At 43.3% G+C, this 23,971-nt stretch overlaps 1 protein-coding gene across 5 annotated transcripts in view; it reads right to left on the bottom strand.

Annotated features, from left to right (window-relative positions):
* ARL15 (ADP ribosylation factor like GTPase 15) overlaps positions 1 to 23,971 on the bottom strand; it is a 374,080-nt gene that overhangs the window by 320,029 nt on the left and 30,080 nt on the right. For 3 of the 5 annotated variants that reach the window (XM_065598955.1, XM_065598948.1, XM_065598956.1), the window contains exons 2-3: positions 8,557 to 8,676; positions 2,093 to 2,213 (exon numbers count right to left, since the gene is read on the bottom strand). In XM_065598955.1, coding sequence (XP_065455027.1) covers positions 2,093 to 2,131 — 39 coding nt within the window. In that variant the 5' untranslated portion in view covers positions 2,132 to 2,213; positions 8,557 to 8,676. The remainder of the gene's footprint in view (positions 1 to 2,092; positions 2,214 to 8,556; positions 8,677 to 23,971) is intronic. The other 2 variants (XM_065598950.1, XM_065598949.1) reach the window with 1 other exon arrangement.

A 23,971-nucleotide genomic window follows, 5' to 3' on the forward strand; every position in this document is an offset into this window, starting at 1 on the left:
CCCATTTCAGCTAACTTCCTCTCTGTTGGGGAAAAGGACACTTATTACTATAATTGATACCATCTAAGAGACTGTCAAACATCGAGATTGTGCTTTCTAAGACTCTCTCTAGCTAAAGGGAAAGAAAAGTAGATAAAAATGAAAGTCTTATTTAATACTTTACATTTCAAATGCTTTAACTGTTTTTTCCTTCTTTTCTTTATCTTTAAGATTAAAATGATTTTTAAATGGCATGTTTGCATGGGACTAAGTATGTTCAGATCTCTATATCCCAAACCTTGTTTAACACTATTTAATGTTAGAGGGGTTAGGTTAACACCTTTGATTCTTAGGGTCCCTGTATTCCCTCTAAATTAATACAATTCCCCCCCTTACCCCTCTGTTGGGGGATGAGGAGGAACACATAGTATGGGTGGTGTTGCAGTGGGACTCCACCACCATTAAGGAACGGGAAAGCATGTTCCTGCCCAAAGGTCACAGGGACTGTTGACAGGAGCCAGCCAGATAACGACCAGAAGTCCATGGTTACAGGAAGGCCTCGATGGCATACAGCAAGCCAGACAGCAAACAGCCCTGATGCACCCCTCAATGGAGAGTGCCAGGCTTGGTCAGTACCCAGTTGAGCTTGACTAGACACTCAATAGAGGCAAACCCAATGGAGGAACCCAATGAAGACGGGACCAAAGCCAATCACTTGCAGAGTGCCCATGAGAAACCCATGATCCACCCTGTCAACTGCCTTCTCCTCAGGGACAATCAATCCAGAGATCATTTACCTGTTCCTAGGTCTCAACTGAAGCAGAAGCTAGATTAAGAGGGTCTGTTTTGATTAGGTGGAGAAGTGATAGGAGCAATAAATTAAGAAACCTGAACAGCTGATTTCTTCAAGTGGTCATTGATCACATATAACAGGTTCAAGACATGGAGTTTGTTTAACCAAAGCTTCAAAATAAATTTAATGAGGATGTATGAAGTATGTTTTTGTTTAATAAGTTCAGAGTTCTGCTCCCATTTTTAAAAAAATGCTTTTTTCGTACACACTGAGACCATATTTATGATAGATACATTTATGTCCCTTTCCCCTGAGCTTGTCTGCTGCCATGCCTAAAAGTGATTTCAGATACCCACTACAACTGGTATTTCTCCATTCACCTTAAAACCTGTATATCCCCAGCTCAAGGCAATACAGTTTAGTCCTCTTGGTTTTAAGGGAGTAGATACTGCAGATGGGTGCATGAGTAAAGAATCCCTGGGCATGTTGCAAAAGCCATCTACATTAACCCTTCTCCCTCCCCTCATAACTCCCACCTCAGTGAGTCTCATTCCCATAGTTCTGATACCCTCCCAATCTTTCCAGGCGTGCACCCGACCCAGTGATTCCCCATCCAACCCCCAAGAAGCTCAGTTGGGAGGTTGTATGCACTTAACTCTTGCCACTCAACCCTCCCTCAAAGTAACCTCCTTCCCCCATAACAATCCACTGTGGGATCAAAAGTCTACATTCCCTGCTCCTTTCTCTATACCCAAGACTCAACAAAAACTAAATCACCACACAAGAGAAAAGTATTATCTATTGTACTGTCCCTCCTTTTCTCTGCTCTAAACAAAACCACAACTCATAGTACAGTAGGGAAGCCCAGATTTAATTGCTCATTTGTAGATAAGAAGGGACAAATGACATGACAATTCCAGCTGCAGAAATCTTGGATGGTGCAGGCAATTGTTTAGGGAGCTCACACTCCTGGCATTGGGTTTTTACGTGTTTGCTTGCAAGATCATACTGTATGCAATTGCAGGGCCAACTGGCCCAACAAATTCTACTACAGTTTTCTGTGGAATCCTGCAGAAGGCTCCTGTGACGTTAAAAGCTTTAAAGGCCATTCCACTTTTTGTAAAAGAATGCCTGAAAGGCTGCATGTCTATGGATTCAGAAATAATGACACATCAGAACTATACCTCAGCGTAAACATCCACAGTATGCAACAATTACAATGTAAAGCTATTACACTATGTGAAAGAGCATAATTTTTTTTAAAGAGCATGAGGATATTCCAAGTCAGATATTTATTTTTAAAATATTCACACACTACACCTTATAAAAGATGGAAAGCTGGTCAATTCTCCCTAGCATGGAGCCCCAGGTTACATTCCCAGCTCTGCTATTGACTCCATCTGACTTTGGCCGGACAACCTCAGCGTCTCAATTTCCGCATCTGTAAAACAGAAATATTGCTTGTTCACCTTTGAACTCCATTGATGAAAAGCACCATATACAGAGTGCTGATAGTCTCAATCTCTGGCCAAATGAGAGAGAGAGAGTGAGTGACTCTAGAGTCCAGTGATTAGGGCACCCATCTGGGAGGTGGAAGACCCTGGTCCAGTCCTCCTGCTCCACTCATTCTTTCATCATTTATCCACAATGGAACAAGAGACTGATGAAACGCCATATCAGAATACCCCATAGTCCAGTGGTTAGAGCACTCTCCTGTGAGGTGGGAGACTCCCTGTTCAAATCCTATCTCCCACTCTGACAGAGAGAGAGGACCTTGACCCTGACTCTCCCATATCCCATCTGAGTGCTCTAACCACTGAGTTAAATATTATAAGGTGGGCACCATCCTCTCCTCCAGCCATTTTTATGAGCAAACATACAACTTACTCCATCAAGTAGTGGCTTATATACTTAAGCCGCCTGACTCCAGGTGGCTGATTCCAGTTCATGGATCACTAAGCCAGACATTGGTGCCTAAGTCTAGACTGCAGGATAGCACCTATCTCAGAGAGAGAGAGAGAGAGAGGAGCAGGGTTTAGGACAGGTCAGCATCTCCCATTGGCTGGCTTAGGCACAGAACTGCCTACAGTGCCAGAGCTAGGCATAAACAGACTAAGCAATTGCTTAGGGCCCCTAGCAGTTCAAGGGGAACCCCTAGTAATTATTAGTGTGTGTTTTGGGGGGCAAAAATATTCCTCCTTAGGCCCCCCCAATGGGCTAGCACCAGCACTGGCTGCCTAACATGATAGGTTTGTGGATCACGTTTTTAAGCACTTCTCTCTCCCCATTCATCATACAAGGAGCTTTGTGGATTGCAGTGTTGTTCCTGTGATTTTCTAGGTGTCTTAAAGTTAGGCACTGTGATGCTCAGTGTTGCAATGAATAAGTCCGTTGGTGCATTCCACACTTACTATTTAATGTTTTGAGATAAATTTCTCACAAAAACATTGATTATCTTTTTTAAAAGGCTAATATTTTAGGTTATCCCCCACATAAATTAATTTTGTGCATGCAACAGATTAGGAAAAATCTTCTCTCTTTTTAGGGATTATTCAGGAGTTTGTTACACCACTGCATGACTGTGGAATATCCACTCAGGCAAAAAACTCAATGGGGCTAACAGCTTCTAGCTGAAACCTCTTAGCTAGAAGCTGTAACTAAATACAGACACTTCTACTATGCTGGAACTGAAAGGGGATTGGAGCCTCTAGAACAGTGGTTCTCTAACTTATTTGATCAGGCCCCCCTTCTTTGTTTCTATAGTAGGGAGAGGGGGGCATAAACCACAAGTACATATACTGCCACCCAGCTCTGAAGGCAGAGCAGAGAGCAGCAGCGGCTGCCTGGGCACCCAGCTCTGACGGCAGCGCTGCGCCAGCAGCAGCATAGAAGTAAGGGTGGCAATGTGAAAAAAAGTGATATTCGTCAATATCACTTTTCACAGTGGATTTAGCACCTCATTGCCACCCTTACTTCTGTGCTGCTGCTGCCACCCGAGGACTGACAGCTGGAGATCCACTGCCTCCATGTATGGCCCTTCTGCATGAGACCCAGCCACCTGGGCTGACAGCCAGAACTCTTAAAAAAAAAAAAGAAGAAGAAAAAATAGCACACAGCTCACACCTCCTTTAACACACTCTCAAACCTCCCTTGGGAGACCCACCCAATAGTTTGAGAACTGATGCTCTAGAACATGCATTAAATAAAAAAATAAAAGCTCGGATGCATGAAATGTTCAGCTGATTGAACACACTGAGGCATGCTGCAAATCTGATAAGCCAAAAATGTGAGAAAGCGCTATTCTGATATACACAAAAGGAAAAAATGGAAAGACTCCAAAACTACTCCCTTCTCCTTCTAGTCCAGGGGTAGGCAACCTGCAGCACGCGAGCTGATTTTCAGTGGCACTCACACTGCTCGGGTCCTGGCCACCGGTCCAGGGGGCTCTGCATTTTAATTTAATTTTAAATGAAGCTTCTTAAACATTTTAAAAACTTTATTTACTTTACATACAACAATAGTTTAGTTATATATTATAGACTTATAGAAAGAGACCTTCTAAAAACCTTTAATTAGATTGAATAAATGAAGACTTGGCACACCACTTCTGAAAGATTGCCAACCCCATTCTAGTCACATACGTGAAGATGGCTCAGAAACTGAATGAAAGGTGAGTAGAAAATCAAGTTAGGTAATCAAGAAGAATTGTCCCACCTATGGACTAGAACTTGGTCAAGAAGGAAAAGGCATGGCAGAAGCTTATATTAGTCCCTTCATTCAATATCAGCATCAAAATTCTTTGGGTCATTACATAATCCCCAGCTGCAACCATTTTATGATAGTAAATGAAGATGAACCCAGCACAATAACATTTTTCAACAGAATGCAAGTACCATTCAAATATAGTAGTTTTTATGTCTTTATAAAAAACAGGATAGTGATCTCTAACTATGATCTGTCTCTCATGGACTTCAATATATGGCTGAAAAGCATTAAATCTTATTGGATGTGGGATATTGTTGTTTTGAACTTGCAAGAGAGCCCATAATCTTATCTCAGCTGTAAAACATCCTTTTAGAGGGAAGCTACAGATACTACATTGATCTACAATTTACACATTAATGACAGCTTTGTTCACAGAGAAAATTCCACAGCAGGGGGGGAAAATGCATCAGGGAGATGCTTTACTCTCAGCAGTGAAAAGATCAAAACGTCTTTTTGATGGGTGAAACCTAACATTGCAGACTATTGCCACCAAGTAACTAGCAGCTCCAGAAGCTGAAGAATTATTCTTCAATCCACAGAAGCAGCTGCATGGGCAAGTTCAACTGAGCACTTCTGTAAAAAGCAAATTGACTACAAACATGCAAGATGGCTCCTACAAATCCAGGTAACGTCTCAGCAAAAATATCCTACCAAGCTTTATCATATTGTATGCAATTTGGGTTTGATATGCAAATGTGCTGAGCACCTCCTGTCATCAACTGTGGTTTACTTCAGTATGAGTTGACTGTCAAGTGCTCTGCACCTTGCAGATTCAGGCCCTTAAGGCACTAGCACGCTACAAATTTTAAAGACAGACTGAATTGTTTGTATAATTAGTTTACGCAGTGTAGTTGTAGCTATGCAATCCCAGGATATTAGGAAGACAAGGTGGATCCAATAAAAGATTCTCACCTACCTACTCTATTATAATTAGCTTATTAGTTACTAAATGATGAGGTATGAAGTCAAAATGCAGAGGCCAATGCAACACAAGAGAATGGCAATGCTTGTATTTTCAGCCACAGCTGAAAGGCATTATAATTGGTTCAAAATTAATTTTCAGTGAGGTACTCACTATAAACAGCTTATTCAGCAAGCAACACCTTGGAAGGTGATTGATGGGCAGCAGTGCTTAATATGTAATGAAAGAGGTGCTGGGGCTATGAACTGCCAAGCCTAGAGGTGCTGGGGCTCACCCTAGCACCAGTTAATCACTGATGGTCAGACACTGATTGCTCACTATAACCATAGCACTTGCATTTGGGGTCTCAACAGTTAAGTAGGTTCAGGCCAGGTCAGTACTTGAATGGAAAACTTACCAAGAAATCCTGTGAGCTGCGGGAAGTGGTGCTGTTCAGTTACCAGGTGGCACACTTCCCTAAGTGAGTATGAAGTGATAGTCCAATATGGGCCACTGTGCTGCTAAAGATGCCTTAGAGCAAAGATGTCTTGCAGCAGATCCCAGGATTCAGAGAATAGGTCTAAGTTGTTTCTCCTGGGTAAGCTGATTCTCTCCATTGTTTCATGGAGTGTACACTATTTGTATTATCATAGCACCTTAGAGCCTAGTCCAGGACCAGAACTAGGGTTGTATGGTATCTAGCACAAACTCTGAACAAAAAGAGTGTGTCCCTAGTCCAAATGAGCTTACAGTACACTGGGTACAAGTTTCCACTCTGAGAATGGGGGCAGTTTGGGATCTTTCCAAGGTCATCTTTTATATAAAGCAAATGCTGTGACATATGACAATATGGAGTTGTGCACATCAAGGCAAAAGTGAAAAAATGCGTGAAGAGAGCCACATTATCAAACACCTCATGAGACAGGACTAAACTTCATTTGGTAGATTCTCATATGATTGTTGTTTTGTTTAATGTTTATATTTCAGTAGCATCTACAGATCCAGCCCCATTATAATAAGCACTGACCAAACATATAACAAAGACATGGTCCCTGCCTGTAATGGGGTTACCCTACTTACTGCAGGGTACCTCCTTGTGGTTGGGTTGGAGGATTAGCTCCATGCAGGTCTGACGCCCTTTTCCTCCCACTGTGCCCTGCTCCCCAGACTCAAGTGCTCCCTTTTCATGATTCAGCCCTCCAGGCAAGTCACTATACAATCCTCCCCTTCCAAGGTATCAAAATCCCACTAGATCAGCTGTCTTCAGGCCACTCCAGATAGTCTGCAACTCCAGGTTTCTTGCCAAACTCTGTAGCCCCAAACACACCTCCCTTCTCCCAAGGAGTGACTGCAGACTACTTCCCCTGCAGCATTCATCTGTTCTTGGCTTCCTCCATCCTTCCCTGCTGGGTTCCCTCTTCACTTAGTGCTTATCCTGCAAGCCTAAATCTCCTCCAATGTGCAGCCTACCAGGTTAATTGACCTAATTTAACTTGCTCTTCCTTGTGTGGGGTGGATACCCCATCACACTCCCCCAAAGAGTTTACATCTAAATACGATTCTCCTCCCAAACACATTTATTATCATCCCTCCATTCTTATCTTTCCTTTCTTTCTTGATTCTCCCTTCAAACAGTGGTATAAAGTGAATTTCCATGCTTTAAGTGAAATTTTTGTATTGCTTTTTTTTTTTTAAGGAATGCAATATACATTAACAGAAGATCTGTTGAAGAAGAGCTCACCAGGTTCAACAAACACAAACGACAAATGAAGGAGGCATGAAATAGGCACCAATGTATCTATGTGGTCATGTTCATTAAACCATGAGATTTCCAGAATATAGTTGTCCTTTCTGTCTGCTTCTTTCCTTGTTGCCTTCTCCCCTCCCCCCCCCCTTTCCCCCCTCCCTTGATGTAGAGTGAGCAGGGTAGAAACAGAGGGACTTTTGTACAAGATTAGCTGAGTGTGAAGGGAGCTGTAAAATGTTCTGGCAATAAGGTCTTAGTTGACTGGAATTCAGATTATTCATTGAGTGCCCTCATTGTCTGCTGAAACCTGACAGATGAAAAATCCACCATAACAGAACATATGGTATAGAATTCCTGGTCTTAAAACTGAGTTCTGAGGTGCCTTTTCTTAATATGACAGGACTGCCAGGGTCATTTTAAACCATGAGTTTATTTTAGGGGGACAATGAGATATCCATGATTTTATGATTGTACAATCTGGTCTTACAACTTGTGCACAGTATCAACTTTTAAATGATGAATAATCACTATCTGCAGGAATTACCATAGCACCTTCTACATAAAGGACATCTTTCATAAATTAAAGTACCTTGGTCCAGAACTTTGAATCAATGGACATTTCCAGAAGAGCAGGAATTAAGTCTGGTTCAGGATTTTTCCTCTTATGACTTATTGTTTGTATTGCACTAGGACCAAAGGCTGCAATCAGGATTAGGACTCCAATTGTTCTAGGTACTGTACCAAGACAGATTTACGGAGATTTAAACAGACTAATGACCTATTAATATTGAAATTAGAAGAGGTCTGCTGAGCTTTGATACACAAGCTATGTTCCTATAAGTTTGGCAAGCTTCAAGTCAGTGCAAAAATATTTATATAGTTTGGTTTTTGGATCAAAGTGGTTAGAAAATGCTTTGTTTTTCCACAGACAATTTTAACTTCGTGTAAAAAAAAAAAAAAAAAATTCAGCCAAAACCCAGAAGTTGAGAGAGAAAAGTTTTCACCAAAAACTAAAAAACTTTTCCCTGGAAAGTGGACAGTTTTGATGGAAATTTTTCAACCAGCTCTATTATTGGATGACCTAAATAATGTGATTTTCTGTTTATTACGAAGTAGCATCTATTCCATTCTGTTAATTGATAATTTTTACTGATGTACAGTGCCCAGATGGCTTTGTAGAGGATGCTATGGTAAATTCTTAAATACATGTTGGAGTCTAGCATGGGCACATTTTTGTTCCTACTTTCTAAATACATTTGTTTTAAATAAATAGACCTTGTCTCAATTCAGGGCAACTGGACCTGTATTTCCCCTCAATGGTCCATTAAGGGAACCCACTCTTAGACTTCCAGCTCCCCAGCTGCACCTCACCTGCGTCTCTTCCCGTCCTGAGCAGGGTTTCTCCAGGCTGCACAGTTCCCTGCCTTCTCTGTGAGCTGGCCAGCAAGTCAGATTGCCTAAGCAGGTCTGCTTTGCTTTTCTCCTCAGAGGCTGTAAACAACGTAGTTGCCCACAGTTATAAGGTACACACAGATTTTCCTATGCAGTACCTTTATTCTTAAGGTGAAAGCATTACAGAGACAATAAAAGAACCTACAGCATGCTAACAAGCTTACTAGAGATCACCCCAATTCCATCAAGGACTCTGTTAGGAGTCAGTCCTTCAAACCCCACCAAGGGGTTTTTCTGTGGTCACAAGTTCATAATACCTTTTGCTCAGAACAAGCCCTCCACCCCTGAATCTGAGAGTTATTCCTTTATACGGTTTGGGCCTCTGATCTTGTCCCCAGGGCAAAGCTTCAAAAGGCTGAGTTCTTGCATCATCAGAGGGGGTACATTTGCATACACCTCCCCCTAGAGATGTCCTGGGAAACCCACTTAACTTTAAAAGTTTATTCTTGTCTGGCATGTTGTTTCAAATAGCCTTTGAAGCTCATAACAGTTCCCAGGGTTTATATTAGCCATGTCTCCCTGCTAGAGGCTTTGCATACAATCCCACAATAATATACAAACATTTGCATTTTTAATACAATGGAACTCCTAGCATACTTAAAACTTAATTCAATCATATATAACTTAATTCAATAAGGTTTGTCCAAGATACAGCAGGAAATTGCCATATCTGTCACAGACATGACCATCAATGAGGAGGAGGTTATTCTTGAAAGACAAAGCCAGAGCATCCAATATATGTACCATTTTTATGCCTACCATGCTGTACTTATATGTTCAAATTTTCATTCTATGATAAACTTCAGGAATAGTGGGGGCACAGTAATCTTTCCTCATGTTAGTGTGGCAAGGGATTTTTAGTGGTAATGAAAGCAAAGTTCACTGGTGTGGAGTTACATTTTAATCCCCATGCTCCCAACCTGGAAGCATAAAACTCTTTGGGGAGAAAACCCAATTAGAAATATGGGCTTCTTTTAGCTTATGATATTCATTCAGTTCTAGAGATGCTACCAATGGGAATAACAAATGTCTCTGGTAAATGTAGTCTGAAACTTAGATGTCGAACATCTTCTTAAGACATTAACTGTGATTAGTTCAAACAAAAGTAATTATTCAGCTAACAGCCACCCCTGTCACTGATATAAAAGGCAGAGAGATAGAATACTTGATAGAGGAATTCCAAGGATCTGCAGCTGGCAACCTGAAGGTTCAAGAAGATGTGACAGGCCTGTAGGCCTGGCTTGACATGAGTAATGACATAGGTGAGGCCTGATATTTTGGGAGACAGGATTAGGTAGTAAATGGATCAACAGGTTGGAAACAGAATGTCTGTCCTACCTAAGATAACGGGGAACACCCAGGGAGCCATTTACAGTAGACAAGATAAGAATGGATAAAATAAACCTGGAACATAAAATGAGGTAAAGAGTAAATTGTGCATGAGCAGTGCATGTTGTACAGGGATTGGTGCCTACAAAGTGACCAAGCCAATCCCATAATGTGTAATACAATGTACAGTAAATGCAATGTAATGGGTAAATGTATATAACGGAAGAGATTTGTTGTGTAACTTTGGATGTGTGGTACGCTGTATACTGATCACCTCAGTGCAGTTTTCCTGTATGCCAAATAAAGGAACCCAAGTGATGAGACTGGAGTTGAACTGAGTTCTTGGGGAACCAAGTGGATTAGGTCTTGGGGAAACCCCAACAAAGTCTAAAAGTACATTCTGATAACTTTAGAAAGCCTGCATGTGACAGGCTGTTGCTGGAATCATATCCTATAGAGATCCAGAAAGACATCGGAATGGAAAAGGAACTGATTAAAAATAGAAAGCTAAGAATACTTGCAGTGAGAAGAACTTGGGGAAATATTAAATTGTGTCCAACAGGCCCTCTGCTGTATTTAATTTATGTAAGTGACTTAGAGAGAGGGGCCAGCTGTAAAGAGTTACATTTATTAATGATACTTGGGGGAGTGATGAAACTGCTTGGAGTAACTAAAACTCAAAAGATTTGCACATCTGCTTTGTAAATGAACTGACATACTGGCAAATGTAAAAAAAAAAAAAACACTATACAATTGGCAAAATATCACCATGGGATCCTCAGAGGACCATGGACAAACATCAAGGGGAAACCTCTTGGTCAAAAACCTATCACATTTAAAATCTGTCTTCCTGCAGAAGCTTCTATCCCATATACATAATTTGCTTCCCTCCTACACTGTTGTACTGACTGTGCTGCAATTAGGCGTAGGTAAGAGTTCCTGCAGTCCAACAGGGTACATTAGAAGGAAGGAAAGCAGAATCAGAAAAGGATTGTACACTTCACCCATTCTCCTCCCTCTCCCCATTTCCCCAAATGATCATTTGGCTTTTAGATGGTCCTGCTACTAGAACAACAACAGGAAACTTAAAACCAAAGGTTAATGGGCCAGGTGAGAAGACGCCAAAATAGTTAGGGGACAAATTCTCACTCAAACGTACTAATGCTATTCTGGAGTAACTCCAGTGAATAAGGAGGAACTTGCACCTGAAGTCCCTAACTAAGAACAGACAGAATTCCGAAACATAAATTTGGCTTTGCTTGTGTGTGTGTGTGTGTGTGTGTGTGTGTGTGTGTATTTCATTTTTATAGTTTGATGTTTTCTACTCCTTTATTACATTGCCATTCCCTCTCTTCATTAACAGTAATATCTTCCAAAGAAGGGAAATAGGTTGATATATGAATATATATCTGAATGGTGAATTTTGCGTGATCTGTAGTCTGACATGTATTAGGCATACACCTAGCAATGTCTGACAACAATCTACTCTGGAAATAATGAAGGCCAATAATAAAACCTCAGTGGCTGAAACTTCCAAGTTTGGATTTATGGGGACTCTATTTCTTAAATGAAAAACAAAAACCTTTGTAACAAAATGGATGTGATCCTTAAATGAGACCCTTGTATCCAAAAGTTTTTAAAAATTGTCTGATGCATAGACGGAGTATTAGGGGCCTGAATTCACTTAAAGAACATGCTCGACTTTAAGCATATGCTTAAATTCATCCCAATTCAGCAAAGCACATAAGGACATACTTAAGTACCATTAACATGAGTGTTCTTAGATGTGCTTCAGTGCTTTGCTGAATATGGTTGAATTCAAGCATGTGTTTATTAGTAAAACGCATATTTAAATTCATTTCTGTACCAGGGCTAAATGGCAGTGTCATAAGAACTTAAGAACGGCTCTACTGGGTCAGACCAATGGTTTATCTAGCCAAGTAGCCTGTCTTCCGGTGCTTCTGTCTGCCAGATGCTTCAGAGGGAATTAACAGAACCGGGCAATTATTGCATGTTCCATCCCCTGTTATCCAGTCCCAGCATCTGGCAGTCATAGACTTAAGGACACCCAGAGCATGGGGTTGCATCCCTGACCATCTTGGCTGCTAGCCGTTGATGGACCTTTCCTCCATGAACTTCTCTAATTCTTTTTTGAACCTAGTTATACTTTTGACCTTCAAAATATACCCTGGCAACAAGTTCCACAGACTGACTGTGTTGTGTGAAGAAGTACTTCCTTTTGTTTGTTTGAGGGACTCTGGGTCTTGTGTTATGTGAAGGGGTAAACAACACTTCCTTACATAGGCACCAACTTTTCCCGGCACCAGTGAGGGGGCTCGCGCCCCCCCCCCCCCCGCCGCCCCCAGCCCTGCCCTGACTCTGCCCCTGCCCTGCCCCCATTCCAACCCCTTCCCCAAAGTCCCCACCCCAACTCCACCCCCTCCCTGCTCCTATTGGACCCCTCCCCAAATCCCCGCCCTGACCCCGCCTCTTCCCCCAAGTGTACCGCGTTCCCCCTCCTTCTCTCTCCCTCCCAGCGCTTCCCGCCGTGAAACAGCTGAACAAATTTTTCTGAGAACTATCCACAATGACTCCAAGATCTCTTTCTTGGGTGGTAACAGCCAATTTAGACCCCATTATTTTGTTTGTATAGTTGGGATTATGTTTTCCAATGTGCATTAATCAACATTGAATTTCATCTGCCATTTTGCTGTCCCGTCACCCAGTTTTGTGAGATCTCTTTGTAACTCTTCACAACTTTGGACTTAAAACATAAATCAGAACATAAAATCTGAAAGCATTAAGAACATGAATGTAGAAATTTACATTATGCTTATGCTCCAGGGCTCCCATGGAATCATAAAAAAAAAATCTAGGAATAATATTGGTCTAATAACAGATTTATCAACTAGATTGAGGATTAGCAACTTTGTTGAAGGAAATGGGAATATGAAAAAAGCTCATGTCAGTTGCAGGTGATAACCTCCAAGGATCACTTTTTAATTTAAAAGCAGGAAATATTGGTAGAGATATGGAACTCTGAGAAAAAGTAGACAAGGTAGATAATATAATCCTATTTACTAAAAACAAGATAATTAGACAAGCTTAGAAAGGAATCTGAAGGATTTTCAGATTTCAATTGTAACTGGCCATGAAGCATTTTGAGATACTTTTGTATGAAAGATATTACACACATTTGTAAAGTGCTGAACACTTGGAGAGAAAGGCTGAAGCACTAATATACCAAAAGAATCCTGCTGACTGAGCAAATCAATTACTTTCCTCTCCGCTGGAACATTTGTGAACTTCTAAGAAAATGAATCTCAGAAGACAGCAGTACTATAAAATAACCATGGAAACAGGAGGAAGGAAGCATACCTAACAGCAAGTATTTCTCCCCCTCCAACTGTACTTATTTAGTACGCACAGTATGTCCAGGGTCGGTAGCAAGATCATTATTAAATAGTTTCTCAGTGCCATCTATCTGCCCCTCTGATTCCCCTGACACAGCTCACAAATTCAGATTTTTCTAGTGGCATCTATATTTTAAAAATATGCCTCTAAATTGTAGAAATAGCATAAATTGAAGTTAATAACTAAATATTTTCCAATGGGCATGCCCTACACTCACTAGGAGGTACTCACTCAAAGTCCACACCCGTCTCTTTTCACCCTCTCATGAAATGCTCAACCTGCTTAATAAAATTGGTGATCAATCCTGCACACTCAGTTCCGGGCACATGGCTTACTAGCTGAAATAATCTCACTGGTTTTAATAAGGCTACTCAATGTAGTAAGCACTACATTGTGTAATAAGTTTTTGCAATACCGGGCCCCTAAAGTGTACCCATTTCTCTTTTACTTAGATGTTGAAGGATACATTAAATTAAATTGCAGCAAGGGAAATTTAGGTTAGACATTAAGAAAAACTTCCTAGCTGTAAGGATTATTAAGTACTGGAACAAATTACCTCTGAGGGATGGTCTAGGTAATACTTAGTCCTGCCTCAGTGCAGGGAACTGGACTAGGTGACATATCAAGGTCTCTTCCAGACTGACATTTCTAGGATTCTATATGATTGTTTTCTAGAGGGAGACTAATATACAAGATTTTTTCCCCCCTCCAAGATAGAGCAACTAAGTTTTACAGAGCAATCTGTTATAATTGCCACCTTTTAGAAGCTGGTTCAGCAAGATACTTAACCATGTGCTTAAATCCCACTAAAGTCAATGGGACCTAAGCTTAGGGCTTGTCTACACTATCCGCCGGATCGGTGGACAGCAATCGATCCAGCGGGGGTTGATTTATCGTGTCTAGTGTAGACCGCTGAGCACTCTCTCATCGACTCCGGTACTCCACCAGAACGAGGAGCACAAGCAGAGTCGACGGGAGAGCATCAGCTGTCGACTTACCTCAGCGAAGACACTGCAGTAAGTAGATCTAAATACGTTGATTTCAGCTACACTATTTAGGTATCTGAAATTGCATATCTTAGATCGACCCCATGCAGTAGTGTAGACAAGCCCTATACTAAAGTGCTCTGCTGAATCAGAATCTTAGTTTGTTTCTTAAAAATGTTGTATTTATTGATTTTTTTTTTGTGTGTGGAGCTTTGTAGCAGGGTGGTCACCCTGCTCTAGTCAAAAAGGGGTTAAAACCAGCTCTGGGAAAGGGCTGTGAGCTAGGAGGCAGGCAGTCTCACTGCAGCCTTGGGGTGGGAAGGACTGGGCTGCCTGGGAGCACAGGGTACCTTCAATAGAGCAGTGCTGGGGAAGAGGCAAGCTGAGCTGGGGAGCTCAGGCCTGGCGACCTCCCAGGCTGAGGCCTGACAGGAAGACCTAAGGAGGTCCTGGAGCTTCAGGGAAAGGCAGCAAGTCCAACTCCCTAGCCAATGATGAGTGGCCACTTCAGACTGCAGTTGGGGCTAGATGAAGACAGGCAGTGAGTCACTGAAGCGAGGTGGGCTCAGGGGAATGAGGTTCCCTGGGTGAGGAGCAGCACCCCAAGGTAAGGGGCACCATGGTCTGGGAGGGACATGGGGCCTATACGTGGTAGAGATATAAGGACTGCAGAGGGGTACGTAACAGAGGGCGAGACACCGGCCCATAGAGGGTACTCCAGGGCTGAAAGAGCTAATTCCTGGATGACCAGCAGGAGGCGCCATGCCGGTGAGTGAATGCCGTGCTACAAGCTCTAAAAATACGATGGGCCAAATTCTATTCTAACTTTCCACTGGTTTAAATTCAGAGTAATTTTAACTTCAGTGCAGTTACTTCAGTTATCCTGACCCTATATTTAAAATTACATACCAAAAACATTAAAAGAATGGTAGATTTGCAAAGTCAAGCACCCAAAAGTTAAAAGTTGAGTTCTAGGCTACTCTTGGATCTCCCTTGTTGGGACCATTAGCACCTGGAAGTACAATGTGGCAGAAGTGATGTCCCTTAGCCCTCAGGCACTAGGTAGCAGTGCATGCTGTGTTACTTCTGTGCACCCTTTCTAGACTTGTCAAATACCAGCCCAGGCTCAGAGGAGAATGACACCCCTCTCCGCCTCTTCCAGCATTACTATTTGTCGAAAATAATTTCCCTAATAAGTTTATTATGGTTTACCTTGACTCAGTTTCCACACAAGCATTCCTTTATTAATCCAAAGACCACCTGGGTGTTGGTTACATCCAAAATATCAATATAAGCATATACACCCTTATATTCTATATCCTATTAAGAATACAGTTATAAGCATTGGCTGAATACTTGCAACCAGATCAGGCCCAGGGGACACTTTCCCATCATGGAATGACTCCAGAGGGGTAAGGAAAAGCTCTGACAAAGAACCCATAGAAAACTTTGCTTTTTATACCCTATAACAAACCAGTGATATCATTGCTGGTTATTGGACCTTAGCTATTTAGTGCTGCACTCTGCTCTCTTCAAGGTTTTTCTGCTTATCCCACCTTGCCATATTATTTCCCAACTTCTAAGCAATTCTAACCAATTATTTATTGCACCTGGTGCCCAATCAACCATGTTCTTTATTTCCCAAACCTTAAATAAGGTAATGCTGGTATTGCAGAAGGTCACTACAAGTTTAACACAAACCGTCCTTTCAGTTCATTCTTTTTGGTCATATGCTTTGGACCTATTGCTCATGCTAATATCCAAACTCAATTTAAAAATAAAATAATTCAGTCAGATCTAATGTGGGACTATATTCCTATACGGTTTCTCCTTTCCACTGAACATCTGTTTCCCCCACAGCTGTATTAGACTGAAAAGGAATCTCATTTTGTTATCTTCTGCTCATATTTATAACCTCCCTTCATATTATTTCTATTGATTGCTATATTTCATCTACAGTGCACCTCTTGATAAGAGACTGCATGGCTGTTAATGTACGACCATATAATCTTATGAATTCAGGTCAAAGGCTACACTTCCATCTGTAACTGCCTCTCTGAGGTAAACTGTCCTGAGCACAAGTGAGGAAGTGAGGTAGCTTGTTGTTTTTAAATGGTTCAATCAAAATAAACTGAATAGATTCCCAAAATGAACCAAGTGAGGCTACATAATTACCCTTCAAGTACCTTTTTACCTATCCAACTAGCTATGTTTGACCTGCTTTGGAAAAAGCACTGTACCTTAGAACTCAGCCTTAAACTGTGGTTCATTTCCAAAAGCAAGACTGCTCCTCAACCCATGCAAGAACTTGCAATAAGAGGCAACAAAACTCAATCCTTTGGGAGAGGTACTGAGCCCTGAAATGTTATTCTTCTGAAGTTATCATTCTCCTCTTCCCTCCAATAGCACAGAATGCCAGGAATACTCTTAGGCGGGGATGGGTGGAGCAACCACACAATGAGGCCTCTGCACTCCTTATACAAAAGGGAGAGGGCAGAGAAGTATTGGGGCAGACTGAGGTGGCAGGCACTGGTTCTGTCCTGATTCAGCTCCAGTGACTTGCTGCACCACATGTACGGTGCCCGAAGGGACAGTGACTACTATTTTAGTTCAAAGATCAGAACAGCAGCAGCAGTGGGGTTACAGAAGGGCTGTCCCAAAGCCCTAGGGTTTGCCCCTGAGTTTGACTCATAGATTCCTTCTCAACCTAACCTCCCAATTAGGTCTTGATCCTGAGCCCACTGAAGTCAATGGAAAAGCTCCCATTGACATCCATTGACTACAATGGGTGCAGAATAAGGCACTTAGTTGCCAACACATGCCCATTTTCTTTGGCTTTGTACAGGAAAGGAGAAGAAGAATATTATCCTTTTATCATAATGCTGCTCTTTGCAGAGCTGTTTGGCATTTTGTGGCATTTGAGCCACAGGTTTAAGATAGCTCAGTCAGCTGTTGTAACACACAACAACACATACATTGTTTACATTCTTTTTACCACTCCCCTCACCAAATCACAGATTTGTCTTCCCCCTAATAAATCACAGTAATGTTTAGGCTAAACTCCATATGAAATTGCTACTTACCTTACAGTAAGTATGATTCTTCATGATGGTCTGTGTGGGGGATCCCATTCATGGTGTGCTGGCACCCCTACACAGAAGTTTGGAAGTTTTTCTCTAGCAGCATCCTCTAGCAGTCGTCCATGTGTCCTCAGGCTCTTGTGCGCCCCCTCCCAAGAGCATAATGGGTAGAGCAACCCCAACTGCCAGCCAGTTCCTTTGCCACCCAGAATCTGAATGATAAGACTCCGAGTTGTGGGGATGGAGGATGGGTTTATGGGATCCACAGGCCATCTCAAAGAACCACAGTTACTGTAAGGTAACTAACTATTTCTTCTTCTTCTTCTTCTTCTTCTTCTTCTTCGAGCTCTTGTGCATGTGATTAACAAGCATTTCACCTCCTTGGAGGTGTGGGTGAGGAATTTATTGAAATAAGGATGATACGACTGCTCTTCCAACTTGAACATCTGCGCCTACTAACACCTCTAATGAACAGTGTCCAGTACGTGTGTGCACTGAAGACCATGTTTGCTGTATGTATTTTCACCAGAGGAATCTTGCTGAAGCATGCTGTTGGAGAGATCAGTGCTCTCTCAGAATGAGCTGAAATGTTTGAAGGAGGATCCAGTTGTTAATCTCATAGGCTATTTGAATACAGCTCAAAATTCACTGCGACAGTCTTTGTGACAATATAGATTCACCCTTAGTTTTGCCACCATATGCTATAAATAACCTAAGAGTTTTACTGAAGGGTTTCACTCTGTTCAAATAATACAAAAGGGCTCCCTTGACACCCAACGTATGCAGTTTTCATTCTGCTGGAGAGCTGTGTGGTCTAGGGAAGAAAACTGGCAGGTGGATATACTAGGTAATATGAAAATCAGAACAGACTTAGAATGTGGTCTTACTGTGACAGTATCTGCGTGAAAAACAGTGTATGGAGGTGTAAGAGTGATCTGCCCCTTTAATGGCCTGGGGTAAGGGGGACAAGGAGCAGCCTACCCTACTCCAGGGGAATCAACTGACACAGCTGAACAGCAGCTCATGATTGACCCGCACGCTCAGCTGGACAATATAGGAGGGCCCAGCTCTGGGGAGGGAGGAGAACCAGGAGAATACTCTTCTGTAATCCAAGCAGGAGGCTGACGGCAAATGGGTCTTGTAGCCCTTCCTCCTCCCTCATCCCCAGGATTGGGGAAGGCCCGGCCCGGTAGCTACCAGAGGCCAGAGGGCCCCAGTCTGAACCCTTACCCAGATTGTTGTTTGTATTACTTTTTGAACATTGTTTATTTCTTTGTGGAGATAATAAATAGAGCCCTGAAGGAAGGGACAGAAACTAAGTTGCGTCTGGGACAGTGCCATCTTTCTGCTTAATTGATCTGCTAGAACATTGATTTGACCTGGTAAGTGCAATGCTATGGTGTTGACGTGATTCAGGATGCACCATTCCCACAGCAGCATTGCTTCCTGACAAAGAGTGCGATCTTGCCGCTCCCTGTCCCGCTTTCCCCCTTCCCTTGTCTGTTTATATAGTACATCACTGTGGAATTGTCCATTACCATCTGAACTGAACGTTTTTATTATTGGAAAAATGACCTTCAGACTATTTATCTTAGCTCTAAGATTTTTATGTGATCCCATGAATCTTTTGTCAGCCATATCCTGTGTATTTGAAACTGGTTAGGTGAGCACCTCAGCCCATTCTGGAAGCATTGGTTTTCAGATTTGTGGGATTTAGACTTTAAAAAGGGATCCCTTGAAACACATTGTTGGGATTCATCCACCATTGTACGGATTGTAGGATTTGTTGCAAGAGACTATTCAAGGTGAAGAGGGCAGTAATAGGGCAAAGGAGGGTTAGTGGGTTACAAATTGATATGATGAATCATATAAAGATACTGGATTATGGCTCATTATAACAATCTGTAACCCCCCTAACCTTCCTTTATCATATAACTGCAGAGATGTTAACTGCCCAATTCACCTTGAATGGTATCTTGAAACATATGTTAACTTTTTATACTAAACAATCTATTTGATCTTGTATTTAGCTGTGACGTTCTGAGTACCTTTCCCAGACCTGAAGAGCTCTGTGTAAACTCAAAAGTGTACATCTTTCACCAACAGAAGTTAGTCCAATAAAAGATATTATATCACGCATCTGGTCTCTCTAATTGCCTGGGACCAACATGGCTACAACAACACTGCAAAGTTCAAGGTCACAAAGTGTCTGGCAGAGCCAAAGACTAAACGCTGATTCCCTGAGTATCAGTCTAGTGACTTAATCACAAGACCAATGTACCTTTCTTGCTGTTATCAGTGATTGGACTACAAACCCACATTTGTGAAGGCAGCACCCCCAGCAGTGACAATCATATGGACTGTATCCAATAAATTAGCAAACTGAGCATGTTAGGCATTAGGGTGCTAAGCACACTAGCAGCTCAGCTACCACAGCAATGACTGCAGTATAAAAACCTAGATGGGATAAGACAGCAGTGACCCTTGCAGTGAGTGTGTCATTTGAGCCCATCCCATCTTTGTGCATCATTTTTCTGTGTCAGAAGTGAAAGTACTGTTATTTAAATGCTTCCATGATCTGATCTTGAGGCTGTGTCAGACTAGTTGCTTCTGCAAAGAACAAGTTTTAATATCATGAAAATTCCACATTTTGTCTGGCAAAGCTGTCCATCACAAGGATACATTGCTGCCAATGACAGCCATGCTTCATTTTCCATTTTTTTAGAGCAGTCACTAAACTCAGCAGCAGTTGTCCATGCATGTCTATGGCTTCTGTACTAAGCCAGTACTTTGCAAATGCCATGAAACATCAAGCCATTGCAGATTTTTCCAGCAACAAAATTACAAGGGCTCTTATCAGCTCCAGGCTTGTTGCAGCAGAACTGCACTCTGACTCTTTCTTTCATCTTTTTTCCCCCACAGGGAATAAGTTATTTAAATGTTAGTGTCCTATTTCTTATAGCAGGCCAGTCTCATCCCAATTCTACACCAATTTGAACCTTGCTTTCCATTGAAGTTGGTTCTTATTAACTTCTAGTAAGTTTCCAAATAAAAGGATCCTTCTAGTCTCTGCTTAAATGAAGCTATATATGCAGTAAGCAAACAATGCTCTAAATTTTGTTGTGTTTTAAGATTTCAGCAGTCTGGTCTCTATGTTAACTGATTCCCTCATATCTGAGGCAAGATGTGAGCAAAACTAATTAAATTAAAATAGATAAGCTTATTCTGAGGTTTGCCTCAGGTATATCAATATCATGCTTTCAAAGGCTCAAGACAAGACCCTTGTCATTCATATCACTCATCTGCAAACAGACACTGGCAAAATATTTCCAATAGCTTGAAAGAATGGAAACAGTAACTTCCAGCTGAGAAAAGCTTAGCCCAGTGTAGTGGCTTGGAGTGGTTCCTCCTTTAGAGGGAGGCCATTTCGCCTTGCTACGCCACCAAGTGGCTGAGAACTGACCAACAGGGAATTAGCACCAATAACAGTCAGGCTCAAGCCCTCTGGGTGGGGCTCTGGATGCCTCTGGTGCAGAGGCAGACTGTGGCCCAGCTCCCTGGCTGGGGCAGACTGAAAGCTGACTAGCGCAGGCTGGCCGTCCTAAGGTGGTAGGCTACCACCCCAGGGGTGGGGTTGGCAACAGGGAGTAGGAGGACCCAGACCCACCCTACTCTACCAGGTCCCAGCCCAGGGCCTTAACAGTGGTAGGGAATCCCACCACTTGGTCAGTGGGGATCCTGCCGAAATATTGACCATCGTTTCCACAACACAACCGGACTAATGTCTGGTTTCCCATGGCTACTTGCTTACCCCTACCTGTTCGTAAGGCTTCGTCGCTCATGGACCCTCAGGTTCCTTGGGGTACTTGGCCACTTGCAGTTCCAGTAACTCCTCAGGGTACTCAGCAGCTGGCGGTTCCAACATCTCTTTGGAGTATATGCCTGGTGGCAACTCCTCCAGATATTCCTCTAGAGGCAGGGGTTGATACAGGTTCAGGAGCCGGCAGCAGCATTCAACTCCTTCACTGGCTCTCCCACAACTAAGCTGGATGCCCCGCCTCTTATACTTCCTGTTCCACCCCTATACTTCCAGCATGAGGGTTGGGCCTGGCCTGGTTCTGCTCATCAGGGGGCAGAGAGTGGTTTCTCCCAATCAATGTCAGAGGGAGGCCACTCCACCTTGCTACATATCCCTCTCCTCAAGTCCAGCTCCTGGTCCCCGGGGCTGGCTGACTCATTTTCTCCCAGGTGTGATAGAAAGTCCACGTTCGTGTTGTCCATACCTGCCTGGTGATGGACGGTTAACACGTACAGCTGAAGGTACCAGTGCATCAGTCTGGCATTGATTTCCTTCATTATGCTCAGCCATTTCAGGGGAGTGTAGTCAGTCACTAATACAAAGGGGTTGCCCAGAAGATAATACCAGAGAGCATCCACAGCCCGCTTAACCGCGAAAGCCTCTTTTTTGATGACAGAATAATTCTGCTCATGAGAGAACAGCTTCTTGCTGATATACAGAATGGGGTGCGCCTCCCCATTGATCTCTTGGGAGAGGACAGCCCCAAGTCCCATCTCCGAGGCGTCCGTCTGGATGATGGATGAAGTCAGGGCTGTACAGCACCGGCTCCTGACAGAGGTGAGTCTTAAGGGTCTGGAAGACCTCCTTGCACTCAGCAGTCCAGTGTATGTGCTGCAGACTGTCTTTGGTTAGGAGCTCTGTTGAGGGGCCACAATGGAAGTGAACTGGGGGACAAATTGATAGTAGTAACTGGCTCTCTCAGGAACTGGCGCACTTGTCGCTTTGTGGTGGGTAGTGGGCAGGCCTGTAAGGCCTGGACATTTCCTATGAGGAGAGTGTACCTGTTCTCGGTCCAGTGTGTATCCAAGGTAGGTTGTCTCTTGCCACCCAATCCGACACTTCTTGGGGTTGGTGGTTAGGCCTGTGGAATGGCCGCCACCTAGTTGAGATGGTCTTCCCAACGCCGACTGTATGTCACCACATCATTGAGGTATGCTGTGGTGTAGGAATTGTGGGGCTGCAGGAGGGGATCCATTGGCCTCTGGAAGGTTGCAGGGGTCCCAGGGAGACTGAAGGGCATCAAGGTAAACTGGTAAAGCCCGGTTGGTGTGGCAAATGCGGTCTTCTCTCTCAAGCTTGATTCAAGGGGGATTTGCCAGTAGCCCTTTGGGAGATCAAGGGTGACAATGAAGTGAGCCTCCCACAGGTGGTTGAGTAATTCATCTATCCGGGACATCGGGAACGCATTGAATTTAGAGATAGTGTTGACCCTCCAGAAGTCAATGCAAAAGCTCAGAGTTACATCGGGTTGTGGCACAATGGTGCTGTGCCACTCACTCTGGGACCTCTCGATGACATCCAGATCTAGCATCGCTTGCTCTCCTTCTTGATGACTTCCCACATTTGCCGTGGGAGAAGTTGTGTTGCCTCATAGATTACCACTCCAGGGTCAGTCTGGATGGCATGGTGGAGCAGGGGTGATCTGGCCAGATAGGGCAGTGAAGGTTTTAGAGAAGGCCTTCAACAGGCTGCAAGTCTGTTTCCGTTGTTCCTCAATGAGGGTGTCTCCATGGGTGTTGTGGTTCCTCACGGCCAGCCGCTGCTGGGATCTGGAGCCCCAGGTCTGGCTCAGGGGGTATGGGGAAATCAATAGATCCTCCCATTCTTGCTGTGGCTTCAGGAGCTTGACATGATATAGTTGCTTTTTCTTCTGTCAGTTCAGCTGTCAAAATTTCATAAGTTACAGGCCCCACCCGATGGATTACCTCATATGGCCCCTGCCAGCAGGCCAGGATCTTGGACTTACCAGAAAGTAGCAGGAGCAGGACCCGGTTACCAGGTTCAAAAATCTGAAAATGCACCCCCCAGTTATAGGTTTGCTCCTCAGCCTCTTGGGTGGCTCAAAGGTTCCCCTTCACCAAAGTCCCGACGTGGGTCAGTGCTCTTGGAGTTGGAAAACATACTGCAGGATTTTCTGAGCTGGCAATGGCAGTGCTCCCTGATCTCGTGTATCAGGTAGAGCAATCCCCGGGGCTCATGCCTATAGAGTAGCTTGAATGGGGAGAACTTCATGGAGGACTGAGGCACCTACCAGATGCCAACAGCAGGGGCAGAATCAGCTGGTCCCATCGGCAAAGCTCTCCCACAGGGAATTTGCTCAGCATTTCCTTGAAGGTCTGATTAAAACACTCAACTAGTCCATCGGTCTGGGGATGAGAGTAATTGTTTGACCCCCAGGAGCCCACACACTTGCCAGCGTAGCCAGGAGGTGAAGTTGGCATCCTGGTTGATAAGAATCTCCCAGGGTAAGCCCACCTGGGCAAAGACCTTCAGAAGCCCTTCCTCAATGCTTTGGGCCATGATGCTCCATGGTGGAATAGCTTCTGGGAACCGAGTGGCATAGTCCAAGATGACCAGGATGTAGAGGAATCCAGCAACGCTCTTTGGGAGGAGTCCCATGAGGTCCATGGTGACCCACTTGAAGGGAACCACAACTACCGGCAAGG

Source organism: Chrysemys picta, chromosome 6, assembly GCF_011386835.1.
Source record: "Chrysemys picta bellii isolate R12L10 chromosome 6, ASM1138683v2, whole genome shotgun sequence".
NCBI lineage: Eukaryota > Metazoa > Chordata > Testudines > Emydidae > Chrysemys > Chrysemys picta.